This window comes from Vipera berus, assembly GCF_964194415.1.
Source record: "Vipera berus genome assembly, chromosome: 3".
Classification (NCBI taxonomy): Eukaryota; Metazoa; Chordata; class Lepidosauria; order Squamata; family Viperidae; genus Vipera; species Vipera berus.
Window position 1 is genome coordinate 2,801,859 of NC_138204.1, and position 17,371 is coordinate 2,819,229.

At 47.4% G+C, this 17,371-nt stretch overlaps 1 protein-coding gene across 1 annotated transcript in view; it reads right to left on the reverse strand.

Annotated features, from left to right (window-relative positions):
• Window positions 1-17,371, reverse strand: part of LOC308665493 (bactericidal permeability-increasing protein-like) — a gene marked incomplete at its 3' end in the record, with an annotated part of 76,232 nt that overhangs the window by 2,959 nt on the left and 55,902 nt on the right. The window contains exons 4-13 of the mRNA XM_081323554.1: window positions 13,528-13,656; window positions 11,501-11,656; window positions 10,810-10,873; window positions 7,012-7,072; window positions 6,824-6,915; window positions 4,568-5,146; window positions 3,194-3,253; window positions 2,880-3,047; window positions 1,767-1,855; window positions 245-287 (exon numbers count right to left, since the gene is read on the reverse strand). Of these exons, the coding sequence (XP_081179680.1) occupies window positions 245-287; window positions 1,767-1,855; window positions 2,880-3,047; window positions 3,194-3,253; window positions 4,568-5,146; window positions 6,824-6,915; window positions 7,012-7,072; window positions 10,810-10,873; window positions 11,501-11,656; window positions 13,528-13,656 (1,441 nt within the window). The remainder of the gene's footprint in view (window positions 1-244; window positions 288-1,766; window positions 1,856-2,879; window positions 3,048-3,193; window positions 3,254-4,567; window positions 5,147-6,823; window positions 6,916-7,011; window positions 7,073-10,809; window positions 10,874-11,500; window positions 11,657-13,527; window positions 13,657-17,371) is intronic.

A 17,371-nucleotide genomic window follows, 5' to 3' on the forward strand; every position in this document is an offset into this window, starting at 1 on the left:
ATTTAGCAACATGAACGTTCGGCTCTAAGTCGAGGAGGACCTGTAATTTGCTTAACCACGCATCGTGGTTGTGAGGTGGGGGGGTGTCTCAGTTAACGACCGCCTTGCTTAGCAAAGGGAGGACGGTCGTAAGTCGAGGACTACCCGTGTTTAAGAAGATCCAAATGGGCAGAGACCCTCACTCAATCAAGCGCCAGTCATTCCCCGCGGGTGAGGTTTTCTGCTCGCACTTTGACTCACTCACCTTGATCTCACCGATCCTGGACCACTCCTGAGACAAGCGCAAACTGGGGGGGGGACACAAGAGGACAGAAGATCTTGACCAAAGCCTCTTTCTGTATTCTCAAGAGAGCCCACCGCCAACCCACAGCCCCCGCCCCACATTGAGCTGCCCCTGGGATTCCCACGGAGCACTGAGGCTAAAACATACAAGGAACGGCTGCTGGAATTGGGTCTGTCTAGTCCAGGGGTAGGCAACCTCGGTTCTTTTATGACTCGTGGACTTCAACTCCCAGAATTCCTGAGCCAGCCATGCTGAGGGGAAAGGGAGAGGTTTCCAAGCTGAGCCTCTGGCTCAGGAATTCTGGGAGTTGAAGTCCATGAGTCATAAAAGAGCCGAGGTTGCCTACCCCTGTCCTAGGACTAGGCCGCTTTATGACTCGTGGACTTCAACTCCCAGAATTCCTGAGCCAGCCATGCTGAGGGGAACGGAGAGGCTTCCATGCTTAGCCATGCTGGCTCAGGAATTCTGGGAGTTGAAGTCCATGAGTCATAAAAGAGCCGAGGTTGCCTACCCCTGTCCTAGGCCTAGGCCACTTTATGACTCGTGGACTTCAACTCCCAGAATTCCTGAGCCAGCCATGCTGAGGGGAACGGAGAGGCTTCCATGCTTAGCCATGCTGGCTCAGGAATTCTGGGAGTTGAAGTCCATGAGTCATAAAAGAGCCGAGGTTGCCTACCCCTGTCCTAGGCCTAGGCCGCTTTATGACTCGTGGACTTCAACTCCCAGAATTCCTGAGCCAGCCATGCTGAGGGGGAAAGAGAGAGGTTTCCATGCTGAGCCATGCTGGCTCAGGAATTCTGGGAGTTGAAGTCCATGAGTCATAAAAGAGCCGAGGTTGCCTACCCCTGCTCTAGTCTAATGAAGAGAAGGACTGGGGGGTGACGTAATAGCAGCCTTCCAGTGTCTCAGGGGCCGCCCCAAAGAAGAGGGAGTCAAGCTCTTCTCCAAAGCCCCTGAAATCAGGACGAGAAGCAACGGATGGAAACTCATCAAGGACAGAAGCAACCTGGAATTAAGGAGAAACTTCCTGACAGTGAGGACAATTAACCAGTGGAACAACCTGCCTCCAGAACTTGTGAATGCTCCAACACTGGAATTTTTTAAGAAGAGACTGGATAACCATTTGTCTGAAAGGGTGTAGGGTTTCCAGTCTCTTTTTAAAAGTTTCCAGTGTTGGACCATTCACAGCTTCTGGAGGCAGGTGATTCAGTGTCCCTGGAAGTTTGAAGGGTCACTAAGTGAACCGCTGCTAAGTCGAGGACTCTCTGTACCTGCTGGTTGGCCAGCATCTTATCACCTGAGCGAGGGAGGGAGGGAGGCTGCCTGGGTTTCTAAGCCTGGCTGCCTTAAGTCCCCGTTTTTCAGGGCCCTTCGTAACCTCTCCGCTAAAGGAACGGCCGTAAGTTGGAGGACTGCACGAAAGCAGAGGGGAAAGGCTGGGGGAAGGCGGGTGGGGAAGGGGCGCGAGGGGAGGGGGACTCACCCTTTGAGGGCCAGCGAGCCCTTGACCTTGGCCAGGGAATCGCCCGAACGGACGGCTTCCAGGGAGATCTGCCCGGTGACGTCGCAGTCCTGGGAGAGTCGGAGGGAAACGTAGATCAGGCGCAGAAGAGCCCGGAGCGCCTACTCCACGGTGGCCAACCAAGAAGGAGGTGGAGCAGCCAGACGAGGGCCTGGGCTTGACCCCCGAGTAGTGGGAAAGGGGTGTGTGTGTGTGTCTCGTGAAGCCGCCTTCTGCAGGCCGCCAGACCTTCGGGAAATACTCGGAAGTGCACGGGATGGAGTAAGACCGAGCCTGATTTGCACACGTGTTGCATGCGTGTTCACTGGTGCTTTCTGCGTTCCTCCACCTCCTCCGACTTCTTTTTTTCTCCTGCTCCTTCCCCTTCCCCTCCTTCCTCCTCTTCCCTTCCTCCTCTTCCTCCTATTTCCTCCTCCACCTCTTCTCTTCTTCTCCTCCTCCTCCTCTTCCATCTCCCTCCTTCTCGTCTCCTCTTACTCTTCTCTTACTCTTCTCTTACTCTTCCCCTTTCTCCTGTTTCCTACCTCTTCTCTCCCTCTCCTTCTTCTCTTCCTCCTCTTCCTCCTTTGTCCTCTTATTTCCTCCTCCACCTCTTCTCTTCCTCTTCTCTTCCTCTTCCTCCTCCTCCTCCCTCTTTCTCCTCTTCCTCTTCTGTTTCCTCCTCCATCTCTTCCTCTTCTCTTCCTCCCCCTCCCTATTTCCTCTTTCTCCTCCTCCCCCTCGTCTTCCTTTTTCTCTTCCTCCTCCTCCTATTTCTTCCTCCATCTCTTCCTCTTCTCTTCCTCCCCTACCCCTCCCTCCCATTTCCTCTTTCTCCTCCTCTCTCCTATTTCCTCCTCCTCCACCTCCTCTTCTTTTTCTCCTCTCCCTCTCCTTCTTCTCTTCCTTCCCCTCCTCTATCCTATTTCCTCCTCCATCTCTTCCTCTTCTCTTCCTCCCCTACCCCTCCCTCCTTCTCCTCCTCCTCCTCCTCCTCCTCCTCCTCCTCCTCTCACAGGCTTTTCCAAAGGGCCCAGAGCTGCTCTGCCGAGGCTGAGTTTCGGTCCACCCTTTCCCTGCTCCGATGATGCTTACAACGTGGAGGGTGAAGACCGGGACCAGGCTGCTGTTGGGCAGGACCACCGAGGCCTTCGCCCGGCCCAGGATGGTGGCATCCAGACCCCCCGGGTGGAAGTGCAGCTTCGGCTCCTTCCGAGCTTCCAGGTGCAACTCCATGGGCCTCCCCGGAAACTGCCTCTTCAGCTGGAGAGGAAGAAGAGCAGAGGCTGGAGACCCCAGCTGGAGATCCACCCGGAGATCCATGGATTCCCCCCCCCCTGCCGGCAATCTCGCCCTGCCCGATTTTTTTTTCCCCCTCCCTTCTCTCTCAACCCATCCATTTTGCTTACCTCGGGTAAAAGCGATCCAACGTTTTGGGTATTCAAGCGAAACGGGACCGCTTTGGGTATCTGAAAGGGGAATTAGATTCGTTGAGGACACAGAAGAGCGGAGCTGGAAGGGACCTCGGAGGTCATCTAGTCCAACCCCCTGCTCAGGTAGGAGACCCTATACCGTTTTGGACAAAGGGCTCTCCAATCTCTTCTTAAAAACCTCCCTTGATGGAGCATCCACCTTTGTTTTTTTGTTTTACGGTACAGATAGACCTCGACTTATGACCTTCGGTCGTAGTTCACGAGGCAGCCAACCCAATCAGTCTTGGTTTGACGGCCTTTTTTTTTTTTAGGGCCCTGGTTAAGTGAGCCGCTTGGTTGCAAGTCCAAATCACATGGCCTGTTAAGCGAGTCGGGCCGTCGTTAAGTGGCAACTGACTCATATTTATGACCGTTGCAGTATCCTGGAGGGGGGGGGAGGAGGTTTTCACGCGATCTCCTTTTGCGACTTCCTGACAAGCAAAGTCAATGGGGGAAGCCGGATTCGCTGAACGACCACGTTGCTCACTGAACAACTGCAGTGATTCACTTAAGAACGGTACCAAGAAAGGTGGTAAAACGGGGGCAAAGCTCGCTTAACAATTGTCTCGCTTAGCGACATAACTTTGGGGCTCAGTTATGGTAAGTTGAGGTCTAGCTGCATTAATTTGCAGGGTAAGATAATCAACCTGTTTATATAGGCGTTGGTCATCCCTTCCAAGAAGGAAGGTATGCTTGGATGACCAAAGAGGCCTCACCAGAGGGGCAGGGATACGACAAAATCTATCTCCAGTCTACCACACGGTCCTTTCAGCGGTTCCAAGAAGGCTCCACGCCCGTTTGCACCACTCAGGTGACCCTGAGGACACATAAACCTCCAGGTGGCCTCAACAATTCTCTAAAAGGATGCAAATGACCAGCAATCTGCGAGGAGTATAAATCCCTCTCTTCCCCACCATTCAATCAGAACCTGAGGAAGCTTCTTGGATGAGAAGCGAAATGTCTTCAGAGAAAAACAAGAAAGTCCAGTTGCCTCCTGAAAAAGCCCCTTTGGGACAACCCTGAGCTGGATGGCTGAGAATCTCCTTAGTTTGGGATGAACGCCCTTCGAAGGGTGCGGGAGTAGGAACGGATGTCCAGAAAAAAAAATTGCAGACTACAGGAACCATTTGCGCTTCAGATGGAGATGCAGACAACGCAGACTCATCCCCATCATCCTGTGCCCGTCCCCAACCGCGAAGGGACCCAGGGCAGAAGAACATCCTGCAGCCAAGAAGGCTCCCCACCCATTTGCACCACTCAGGTGACCCCGAGGACACAGGTAAGCCTCCAGGTGGCCTCAAGGACTCTCTAAAAGGAGGCAAATGACCGGCTGTCTGCGAGGAGTGTAAATCTTCCCATTCCCCACCATCCGGTCCCAGAACCCGAGGAAGCTTCTTTGGATGAGAAGCGAAATGTCTTCGAAGAAAAACAGCCCAGTCGCCTCGTGAAAAAGCAACAGTTTGGGACAACTGAGGACACAAAGAAACCTCCAGGTGGCCTCAACGGCTCTCTAAAGGAAGGCAAAGGACCAGTTGTCTGCAAGGAGTATAAATCCTTCCCTTCCCCCACCATCCAGTCAGAACCTGAGGAAGCTTCTGGGATGAGGAGCGAAAGGTCTTCAAAGAACAATCCAAAAAGGCCAGTTGCCTCCTGGGGGGGGGGAAAAAAGTGCTTTCCTCCTTCAAGCCAGGAGAATCCCCGGAGGAGCCTTACCGTCTGATCGGTGTATTTCACCCGTAGCATATTTCTAGTGAAGTACACAAAGGCTGCAGAGTTGAGCAAAAAATCGGAGACCCCTATTACAAACATGGAGGGTGACCGGTCAGGTAGGAGGAGGGGGGTGGGGAGGAGGGGGCTTCTTTGACGCTGATGCACGGAGAAGAACTCCCCCTGGAAGGAAAGAGGAGAAATGGGGAGGTCAGGCCTTTCTCCTTCAACTGGGGGGAAAGTGGATCAACGCCCGCTCCGTAGTGTGACCTTCTCCGTCTGGAGGAGGAGGAGGAGGAGGAGGAGGAAGAGGAGGAGGAGGAGGAGGAGGAAGAGGAGGAGGAGGAGGAGGAGGAAGAGGAGGAGGAGGAGGAAGAGGAGGAGGAGGAGCAGGAGGAAGAGGAGGAGGAGGAGGAGGAGGAGGAAGAAGAGGAGGAGGAGGAAGAGGAGGAGGAGGAGGAGGAGGAGGAGGAGGAGGAGGAGGAGGGAAGGAGTAACGACAACAATAACAACAACGTTGGAAGGGACCTTGAAGGTCATCTAGTCCAATCCCCGCTCAGGAAACCCGACGCCATTTCAGACTATTTCAGGAGAAGAGGAGGGGGAAGAAGAGAAAGAAGAAGAAGAAGAGGAGGAAGAGAAGGAGGAGAAAAAGAAGAGGAGGAAGAAGAGAAGAGGAAGAAGAGGAGATGAGGAAGAGAAGGAGAAAGAGAAAGAAAGAGGAGAGGGGGAGGAGGAGACTGACAGAGAAAGAGAAAGAGGAGAAGGAGGAGAAGGAGGTGGAAGAAGAGGAGGAAGATGGGAGGAGGAGAAGCAAGAGAAGGAGGAGAAAGAGAAAGAGAAAGAAAGAGGAGGAGGAGGAGGAGGAGAAGGAGGAGGAGGAGGAGAAAGAAAAAGAAAAAGAGAAAGAGGAGGAGGAGGAAGATGGGGAGGAGGAGAAGGAGAAAGAAAGAGAAAGAAAGAGAAAGAAGTTCAGTTGACTGAGTTTCGTGTTTATGAATAAAAGTTAATAATAATAATAATAATAATAATAATAATAATAATAATAATAATAATAATAATAATAATAAGTTGGAATGGACCTTGGAGGTCATGTAGTCCAACCCCCTGCTCAGGCAGGAAACCCTATACCATTTCAGACAAATGGCTGTACAATCTCTTCTTAAAAACCTCCAGTGTTGGAGCATTCACCACTTCTGGAGGCAGGTTGTTCCACGGGTGAATTGTCCTCACTGTCAGGAAGTTTCTCCTTAGTTCCAGGTTGCTTCTCTCCTTGGTGAGTTTCCATCCGTTGCTTCTTGTCCTGCCTTCAGGTGCTTTGGAGGATAGCTTGACTCCCTCTTCTTTGGGGCAGCCCCTGAGATAGCGGAAGACTGCTATCCTGTCCCCTCTATTTCTTCTTTCTTCTTTTCCTTAGACCAGCCAAACCCAACTCCCGCAGCCGTTCTTTGTATGTTTTAGTGTCCAGGCCTCTGATCATCTAAGTTGCTCTTCTCAGCCCTCTTTAGAGACTAAAAAATAATCACAGGGATCACATAACAAGACAAAAAGCGACGGATGGAAACTCATCAAGGAGAGAAGAAGCAACCCGGAACTAAGGAGAAACTTCCTGACATGAGAACAATTGATCAGTGGAACCACCTGCCTCCAGAGGCGGTGAATGCTCCAACACTGGAAGTTTTCAAGAAGAGCCTGGACAGCCATTTGTCTGAAAGGGTATAGGGATTCCTGCCTGAGCAGGGGGTTGGACTAGATGACCTCCAAGGTCCCTTCCAACTTTGTTGTTGTTGTTGTAATTATCATCATCATCGTCATCTGAGACCGCGATGAATGCTGTGTGCCTCAGCCAGGGGATTTTACCTTGAAGTCCAGATTAACTTGACCAGGTATGATCTCTGGTTTGCTCACCAAGGAGAAGTCGATCCCTGCTTCGGAGTCTATCTGGGCCCAAGCTAGAGAAGAACAAGAGGAAAGCAACGTTCAAGATCTCATAGGGCCTAGAGAGGAGAAGAAGCTGGTTTGAACTTGGCCGTGGTGGGCCTACTCACGCTCTGTGTTCCTCAAATGCTGTGAAAAGTGGTCAACGTATTTCTTGACTTCTGTGCACACCTGGAAGGGAAGGAAAAGCTGATCATGAAGAGATGGCCAGCATACAAAAACCTTTTCAGCTCTCTAGTGTCCTTGCTTGGTCCTTTAAGCAAGAAAGACCTTCAACCTCCATTTGTATAGTAAAGGTGTGGATCACTGAAGGTCAAGTGGATTACAGAATAGAACAGAACAGAACAGAACAGGGAATAGGGAATAGAATAGAATAGAACAGAACAGAATAGGGAATAAGGAATAAGGAATAAGGTATAGTGTAGAATAGAATAGAATAGAATAGAATAGAATAGAATAGAATAGAATAGAATAGAATAGAATAGAATAGAATAGAATAGAATAGAATAGAATAGAATAGAATAGAATAGAATAGAATAGAATAGGGAATGAATAGAATAGAATAGAATAGAATAGAATAGAATAGAATAGAATAGAATAGAATAGAATAGAATAGAAATAGAAATAGAAATAGAAATAGAAATAGAATAGAATAGTATAGAATAGAACAGAACAGAACAGAACAGAACAGAACAGAATAGAATAGAATAGAATAGAATAGAATAGAACAGAACAGAACAGAATAGAATAGGAGTAGCTGGAATGGAATAGAATAGAACAGAACAGAACAGAACAGAACAGAATAGAATAGGGAATGAATAGAATAGAATAGAATAGAATAGAATAGAATAGAATAGAATAGAATAGAATAGAATAGAATAGAATAGAGTAGAGTAGAGTAGAGTAGAGTAGAGTAGAGTAGAATAGAATAGAATAGAATAGAATAGAATAGAATAGAATAGAATAGAATAGAAATAGAAATAGAATAGAATAGAATAGAATAGAATAGAATAGAATAGAATAGAATAGGGAATGAATAGAATAGAATAGAATAGAATAGAATAGAATAGAATATGGAATAGGGAATAAGGAATAAGGAATAAGGAATAAGGAATAAGGAATAAGGAATAGAGTAGAGTAGAGTAGAGTAGAGTAGAGTAGAGTAGAGTGGAGTGGAGTAGAGCTGGAAGGGACCTTGGAGGTCTTCTAGTCCAGCCCCCTGTTCAAGCAGGAGAACCTATACCATCTCAGACAAGTGACTGTTCAGTCTCTTCTTTAAATGGATTTCTGTAGACAAGGAGTTCCACTGGTTGATTGTCCTCACTGTCAGGAAGTTTCTCCTTAATTCCAGGTTGCTTCTCTCTGATCAGTTTCCTTCCGTTGTTTCTTGTCCTGCCCTCTGGTGCTTTGGAGAATAACATGACCCCCTCCTCTTCTTTGTGGCAGCCCCTCAGATACTGGAACGCTGCTATCATGTCTCTCCTATTTCTTCTTTTTTTAAGACTGGCCAAACCCAAGTCCTGCAGCCATTCTTTGTATGTTTTTAGTCTCCAGGCCTTGGATCATCTTAGCTTCTCTTCTGTGAATTTTTTCCAAACTTTCAACATCTTTTCCGTGATATGGTGACCAAAATTGGCTGCAGTATCTGTCTTCCCCAGTGACTTTGCTTGTCGGAAAATGGCAAAAGGGGATCATAGGACACACACACACACACACACACACACACACACACACAGGAACACAGCGACCACCACAAATATGAGCCAGTGGCCAAATGTCTGAATTTGGATCACCTGCAACCACTGTAAGTGTGAAAAGTCACAAGTCATTTTTTCTGGTGTCATCGTAACTTCAGAAGCCACGAGTCACTTTTTTTTTTTTTTTTTACAAATTTTATTATTTAAAACTTTGGACAAAGTGTTAACGGTCTGACATTCCTTCTTGTCTACATCCTTTTTGTGTTTTATACACATATGTGCATTTTATAAACATATCATTTATATACAATTATACAATATTCAACCTTCCTGGTGACTTCGAACCAGTCCCTCAACAAAAGCTCGCAAGTGAAGGATTCCCGGTAGGTTGTCACTTCGCCTCGGCACCTTTTTTTTATATCGTGCCGTTTTTCTTCACCCAGGCCTACACTGCAGGGAGGACAAAAGTGCCCTCCAGGCTAGCTTGAAATCATTGGGGAGGGAGGTGGGGGGGGGGAGAAAAGCGTGCAAACCAAACAGGTAAACAGGCAGGGCGAGGATGGTGGACGGACGGTCCGTTTCTAGGCCTTGCTACCCATCTGTCGCGGCACATCACCTGCTCACAGGTGAGTTCACCTGCTCACGGTGAAATCAGAGCCCTCGCTTCCTGCCTGCATCTGTCCATCTTCTCCGGGGACACATCCTGATAAGGTTGCAGGAGGTGGCTGGGAAAAACACGGACCGACACCTGTGCATTCCACCTTGCTGGGAAAAAGGGGGCCTCGGTTGAAAAAAACAAACCCATCTCTACGCTAACGAGCTGAAAGATAAATTGGGCTTCTTTAATGAAAGCCAATCTACCTGTTGAAAACTCAGGAAACTTTTCGCCTTCTCATAAACCTCCTTTCAAAGAGAACTCTGCGCACGGGCCAAGAATCTGACACAGATCGCCAGGCGGGTGCGGATTTTACACGCGGGAGGATCCCGTGCCGGGCTGTTTCCCACTGATAGAGAAGCGAATCCTTAATCAAAAGGTAGTCCTCGACTTATAACACTTCGTTTAGTGACCGTCGGAAGTTACAACGGCTTTTTGCCGCCGATCCGCACTTATGACCGTCGCAGCATCCCCGCTGGTCAACCTGATCGAAATTCGGACCCATGGCAAATGACTCATATTTACGACGGTCGCAGCGTCCCCCTGGGGGTCACGTGACGAGCAAAGCCAGTTAGCAACCGTGTGACTCAATGAACAACTGCGGTGACTCACTTAGTGACGGTGGCAAAACGGTTACAAAATGGGGCAAAGCCCACCTAACGAAGGTCTCGTTTTTAGCCACAGAAATTTTGGGTTGGATTGTGGTCGTAAGCCGAGGACCGGCTGTAAGCCGGCGAGAAGAGCAATTCGTAAGTTAAGTCAATAAATAAAGATTTGCGTTTGGGAGGCTGGTACGGAAGCGACGAGAAGGAATTCTGGGAAACGCAGTCCCAAAATGGTGGTGCTGAGAATGCTGGTCTCAGCGTATTTGTATTTTAATGTTGATATTTATTTTGTTCTCATATTTTTAAGGTTTTATCTTGGTGGTAAGTCGGCTAGAGTCACCTCTAGGCAAGAACAGGCAGCATGTCAGTTAATTAGTTAATTAATTAATTGAAGAACGGTTGCAGGATTTGGGTATGTCTAGTCTAATGAAGAGAAGGACCAGGGGGGACATCATAATAATATTCCAGTATTTGAGAGGCTGCCCCAAAGAAAAGGGGGTCAAGCTATCCTCCAAAGCACCTGAAGGCCAGACAAGAAGCAACGGATGGAAACTCATCAAGGAGAGAAGCAACCTAGAACTAAGGAGAAACTTCCTGACAGTGAGGACAATTAACCAGTGGAACAACCTGCCTCCAGAAGCTGTGAATGCTCCAACACTGGAGGTTTTTAAGAAGAGACTGGACAGCCATTGGTCTGAAATGGTACAGGGTTTCCTGCCTGAGCAGGGGGTTGGACTAGATGACCTCCAAGGTCCCTTCCAGCTCTATTCTGAATTGTAAAAAAAAACTTTATATTTGGAAGGCTGGTACAGAAAGCGATGAGAAGGAAGCCAAATGGAGTGATCCACCAGATGTGGTGGTGGAGCAATGAAGATGGATGGACACCCGGTGGCTTTTGACCTGAGTCAACGGGGAGGACCGGCTTCGAGACAAAGAGATCCCAAACCTTACCTCTTGACTGATGTCGGAGATTAAGGTCCTCTTGATAGGTTGGAAGATCCAAGTGTAGAGGGAGCTGTCAGGGGGAAAAAAAAAACATCTCAGGATCAAATGGACTCAACCACACCCTGGTCACTGCCCATTGCATAAGAAGGAAGGAAGGTTGAAGGAGGAACTCATTCTGGTTGCCTCCAGATGTTCTGGGTGCTTCCATCACTGGAGATCTTTAAGAATAGATTGGACAACACTTTGCTTGGAATGGGATAGGGCCTCCAGTTTGAGCAGGAGGTTGGAGTAGACCTCCAAGGCCCCTGCCAACTCTATTATTCTGGTGGACGCCATGGCGATGGAGATGTTCCTTCACGAAGGCCCAAGACCTTCTCCATACCAGCTGGCTAGGGCACACAGCTACGTTCACATCACACCGGAAGGTAAGGCTGGGGTGCCCACAATCCCACAGGGCCACCTTAGGCCCAGGAAACAGATTGCGTGTCTCCAGCCTCTAGGAGAGGGGTCCTCAAACTTGGCCCTTTGGTGACTTGTGGACTTCAACTCCCAGAATTCCTCAGCCGGCGTGCAACAGAACTTTGGGCTCAGTTGTGGACGTAAGTCGAGGACGAACTGTGCTTTCCCGGAATGGGACAGTTCAAGACGGTGAAGATGACACTGATCAAAAACTTGAAGACAGGGCTTGGTGGCCTACCTTCTTGGCCCCGAAAACCTCAAGTCGATGTCGGCAACCTTGGCAGAGCAGCTGATGTGCTGAAGCAGGGCTCGTCCCCCATCATCCACATCCAGTCCAAGGAGGACCGAGAGGGACAGGCCATTGATGTCGGTCTGGACCATGACATTATTCTGTCTAAGGGGACAGAGAGAGATCTGTGAACTGCCCACCTTGGTTAAATCTTCTGTGCTAGAAGGGAGTGGGGTATGGAGAGAGGAGGAAGAGGAAGAGGAGGAGGAGGAGGAGGAGGAGGAGGAGGAGGAGGAGGAGGAGGAGGAGGAGGAGAAGAGCTGTATGGTTCTTGGTGATCTCTGATGGTTTTGTTGCAGACACTTCATGACCAAACTAGGGATCATCATCATCAGGGCTAGAAGGGAATGGGGTGTGTGGAGAGGAGGAGGAGGAGGAGGAGGAGGAGGAGGAGGAGGAGGAGGAGGAGGAGGAGGAGAAGGAGGAGGAGGAGGAGAGCTGTATGGTTCTTGGTGATCTCTGATGGTTTTGTTGCAGACACTTCATGACCAAACTAGGGATCATCATCATCAGGGCTAGAAGGGAATGGGGTGTGTGGAGAGGAGGAGGAGGAGGAGGAGAAGGAGGAGGAGGAGAAGGAGGAGGAGGAGGAGAGCTGTATGGTTCTTGGTGATCTCTGATGGTTTTGTTGCAGACACTTCATGACCAAACTAGGGATCATCATCATCAGGGCTAGAAGGGAATGGGGTGTGTGGAGAGGAGGAGGAGGAGGAGGAGGAGGAGGAGGAGGAGGAGGAGGAGCAGCTGTATGGTTCTTGGTAATCTCTGATGGTTTTGTTGCAGACACTTCATGACCAAACTAGGGATCATCATCATCAGGGCTAGAAGGGAATGGGGTGTGTGGAGAGGAGGAGGAGGAGGAGGAGGAGGAGGAGGAGGAGGAGGAGGAGGAGGAGGAGGAGGAGCTGTATGGTTCTTGGTGATCTCTGATGGTTTTGTTGCAGACACTTCATAAATAAATTAGGGATCATCATCATCAGGGCTAGAAGGGAATGGGGTGTGTGGAGAGGAGGAGGAGGAGGAGGAGGAGAGGGGAAGGGGAGGAGGAGGAGAGGAGAAGGGGGGAGGACTGTGAGACCCTGGTGCTCTCTGACCTTGGCTTCTTGTAGATGTTTCATGACCCAACTAGGGAACATCATCAGGGCTAGAAGGGAATGGAGTGTGTGGAGAGAAGGAGGAGGAGGAGGAGGACTGTGAGACCCTTGGTGCTCTCTGAGCTTGGTTGTGTTCTTGCAGACATTTTTTTACCCAAGTAGGGAACATCATCAGTGCTAGAAGGGAGTGGGGTTTGCAAAGTGGAGGAGGAGAAAGAAAAGGAGGAAGAGGAGGAATTTTGTGGGGTCCTTGGGGCTCTCTGAGTTGGGTTGTTTTCTGGCAGACATTTCATTGTCCAACTAGGGAACGTCATCAGGTCTAGTAGGGTGGTGGGGTTTCAAGAGTGGAGAAGGAGGAGAACTGTGGGGTCCTTGGGGCTCTCTGAGCTGGGTTCTCTTGAGAAAACGATCAATAGGACTCCCATCCAAGCTACGTTACAAGAAGCTTGGCATTTATGGACACTCTTGTCAAGAAGGACTAGGGGTGACTTGACAGCAGCGTTCCGATATCTCAGGGGCTGCCCCGAAGAAGAGGGAGTCAAACTCTTCTCCAAAGCACCAGAAGGCAGGACAAGAACCAATGGATGGAAACTAACCAAGGAGAGAAGCAACCTGGAATTAAGGAGAAACTTCCTGACAATGGGGTTGATTAACCAGTGGAACAACCTGCCTCTAGAAGTTGTGAACACTGCAATCCTGGAAGCTTTTAGGAAGAGATTGGAATGGTTTGAAATGGGTTTCCTGCCTGAGCCGGGGGTTGGACTAGAAGACCTCCGAGGCCCCTTCTAACTCAGTTATTCTGTCCTATGCCAGGTAAATCCCAAATCCGTAACTTGCCTCCTGGATTCCCTTCCTCAGACACTCAACCCCAGGAAGACTTACCCAAGGGAACTTTTGATCTTCCAGTTGCTGCTCAACACAATCTGAACATCCCGGATGACCACGCTGACACCTGTACTCTTGACAAAATAAGCCACCGAGTCCATCACCTGAACGTGTTCGATTTGGATGCTGCGAAGGAGAACAGCAAAGAGAGGCCTCAGCAGGCAGCAAGTTTCCTTCCTTAAATATGCCAGAACACATCTCCCAACGGCTATCAAGGCTCCGATTTATTGCGTTGAAAGCAATAAAATCACGATGAAAGAATTTCGGAAACTGCCCTGGGTTAAATGCAAGCTCTACAGATTCCCCTTGGCTTAACAACCACAACGTCGAGACTCTAGAAAGAGTACAGAGAAGAGCAACAAAGATGATTGGGGGACTGGAGGCTAAAACATATAGGGAACAGTTGCTGGAATTGGGGATGTGTATTTTAACGAAGAGAAGAGTGAGGGGTGACATGATAGCAGTGTTCCAATATCTCAGGGGCTGCCCCAAAGAAGAGGGAGTCAAGCTATTCTCCAAAGCACCTGAAAGCAGGACGAGAAGCAACGGATGGAAACTAGTCAAGGAGAGAAGCAACCTAGAACTAAGGAGAAACTTCCTGACAGTGAGGACAATTAACCAGTGGAACAACCTGCCTCCAGAAGTGGTGAATGCTCCAACACTGGAAGTTTTTAAGAAGAGACTGGACAGCCATTTGTCTGAAATGGTATAGGGTTTCCTGCCTTAGCAGGAGGTTGGACTAGATGACCTCCAAGGTCCCTTCCAACTACTACTTCTTCTTCTTCTTCTTCTTCTTCTTCTTCTTCTTCTTCTTCTTCTTATTATTATTATTATTATTATTATTATTATTATTATTATTATTATTATTATTATTATTATTATTATCATCATGAGCCCAAAGTGGCTGTTGTTAAGTCAGACATCAGTTAACTGCGTTTTGCCCCATTTCACGACCTTTCTTGCCTTAAGTGAACCGTTACAGTTGTCGGGTGTTTTTTTTAATAGTATTTTATTAATTTTCCAATTTTACGTTTTAATTTAATTTAATTTAATTTATTATCATTTCTATACCGCCCTTCTCCCGAAGGACTCAGGGCGGTGTACAGGGCAAGAATAAAACACAGAAATTTACAAAAATTAAAAAATAATTAAATGCATGCCCGATTAAAATACAATTGATACATAATAAAAACCCCAATAAAAATGATAAAAAACCCCACCAATCCCCCCTCAGGCCAGGCCGGCTTGCTCGAACAAGTATGTTTTCAGATCGCGGCGAAAGGAGCGCAGATCGGGCGCCGTCCGGAGCTCAACCGGTAACTGGTTCCATAGCTCCGGGGCGCCCACAGAGAAGGATCTCTCCCTGGGGGCCACCAGACGGCATTCTCTGACCGGTGGCACCCTGAGGAGGCCCTCACTGTGGGAACGCACAGGGCGCAGGGAGCTTGATGCCGGCAGCAGATGTTCCCTGAGGTACTCCGGCCCCATGCCATGGAGGGCTTTGAACGCCATTACTAGCACCTTGAATCTCACCCGGAAGACAACTGGCAACCAATGCAGCTCACGGAGCAGAGGTGTCACGTGGGAGTATCGGGAAACTCCCAACACAACTCTCGCGGCTGCATTCTGTACCAGTTGGAGCCTCCGGGTGGTCCTCAAGGGAAGCCCCATGTAGAGGGCGTTGCAGTAGTCTAGACGAGAGGTCACGAGCGCGTGAGTGACCGTGCATAAATCATCCCGGCTTAGATAGGGCCGCAACTGGCGCACCAGGCGAACCTGGGCGAAAGCCCCCCTAGTCACGGCCACCATGTGATCTTCCAAGGTAAGCCGCGAATCTAGGAGGACTCCCAAGTTGCGAGCCCTATCTACGGGGGGTTTTAAGTATTTAAAAAGCAACGTGGTGGCCGGGTTAATCAATAGTTCGATAACGAAATCTTTAGTGCAAGTCTCAAGTTACGAGCTCACATAGTTCTTCTCTTTTTACCTTAACACTGACTGGCTCGTATTTAAGCTAATATAGTTCTTATTATCTCAACTCAGTAAAAACATCGTTATTACATTTCTCAATAAATTTTTAGCTTATACGTATCTTAATTACTTTTTACGTTCAATCTTCATAAGCAATCCGTATCCTGTTATTAATTCCCCCCCCCCAGTTTTTAGTTTCCCATCAACATTCCAATTTAACCTCTATACTTATAATTTTCAGGCTTTAGGTAACCAAGATTTCCCTTATCTCAATTCATAACAGAATCTAGTATCCAAAATACACATTTTATCTATTTGAACATAATCTTGTTCTATTTTGTAAAAGTTATCTATTTCCCACCATATTAAATCATCTACTTAATAATACAATATTTAATTTAATTTAATTTAATTTATTAATATTTCTATACCGCCCTTCTCCCGAAGGACTCAGGGCGGTGTACAGGGCAAGAATAAAAAACATAAAGTTATAAAAATTAAAAAGTAATTAAATACATGCCCATAAAAACAATAAATACATTAATAAAACCCCCAATAAAATGATAATAAAAAACCCCACCAATCCCACCCTCAGGCCAGGCCGGCTTGTTCGAACAGGTATGTTTTCAGATCGCGGCGAAAGGAGCGAAGATCGGGCGCCGTCCGGAGCTCAACCGGAAGATGGTTCCATAACTCCGGGGCGCCCACAGAGAAAGATATCCCCAATATCCCCTTTAATAAATCAAAGCCATTATATAGACTGCCTGGGTTAATGAATAAATAAAAAATTTTCATAATAATTGTTTTTTTTCTTTTAGGTCTAATTTTTAAATATTAAACAGATAAAATCCTTATTTTCAACTTATTTTCAAATATTTGAAATCCAGTGACCAAAATTCCCCCTATCTCAACTTCTCCCTTTAAGCCTCTAATTAATAATATGAAATCCCCTCTAATAAATCAAAACCCCAATTTTCTTCAGCCTTATTCTGGCTTTCTTCCTTTGCCAACTAGCCTTCCATATCAATGCTTTTAAATCATCAAATAGATCTCCCTCTATTATTATATATGTTATTTGAAATAAAGGAGACCATTTAACTGCCATTTTCTGGAAGGACTAACCCATTTGTATTCGTTAAGTTGTCTCCCTGTTATTCCAATTCCCCGGGATTGCCCTGATATGTTTATCTTCCATTCAATCTGTTTTTCTTCTTTCTCAAATTTCTTCTGATTTATATCTTTTCCATTTTCAGTGTTGTCACTCCCTTTTCTGGATTTTCCATTAACTGTATTTGTTGGTCAGTTGAGTCCTCTGTCTTAATATTTGATTGTTCCACTTCTTCTGTTATCTTCTGCGTTGTTAGTTCTTTGGTTGTAGTCAAAGTTTGGGTTTGTGTATCTAAGCTGGCATCTTGATCTTTTATGTTAGGTCTTATTTTATCACGAGATGAAAGAATGGTTCCATTTATTGCTTTCAACATGGAAAGGATCTTTTCCTGGTCTTCATCCATCTTTTTCAAGTGTTTACAGACAGTCTTTAGAGTAGAAGTCGTTTGTCAAGCAAGATTTTATAATCCAAGGTATTTCATCATCTCATATAGTAACCAATACTCCTCAAATAAAGAGATAGGAAGGCAATTCCCCACATATAACTCTGAAATTAGATTAAAGTTGTTCTTTTAATGCCTGAGCAGGGGTTGGACTAGATGACCTCCAAGGTCCCTTCCAATTCTGTTATTTAGTGGAACAACTTGCCTCCAGAGGCGGTGAATGCTCCAACACTGGAGGTTTTCAAGAAGAGACCGGACAGCCATTTGTCTGAAATGGTATAGGGTCTCCTGCCTGAGCAGGGGGTTGGGCTAGATGACCTCCA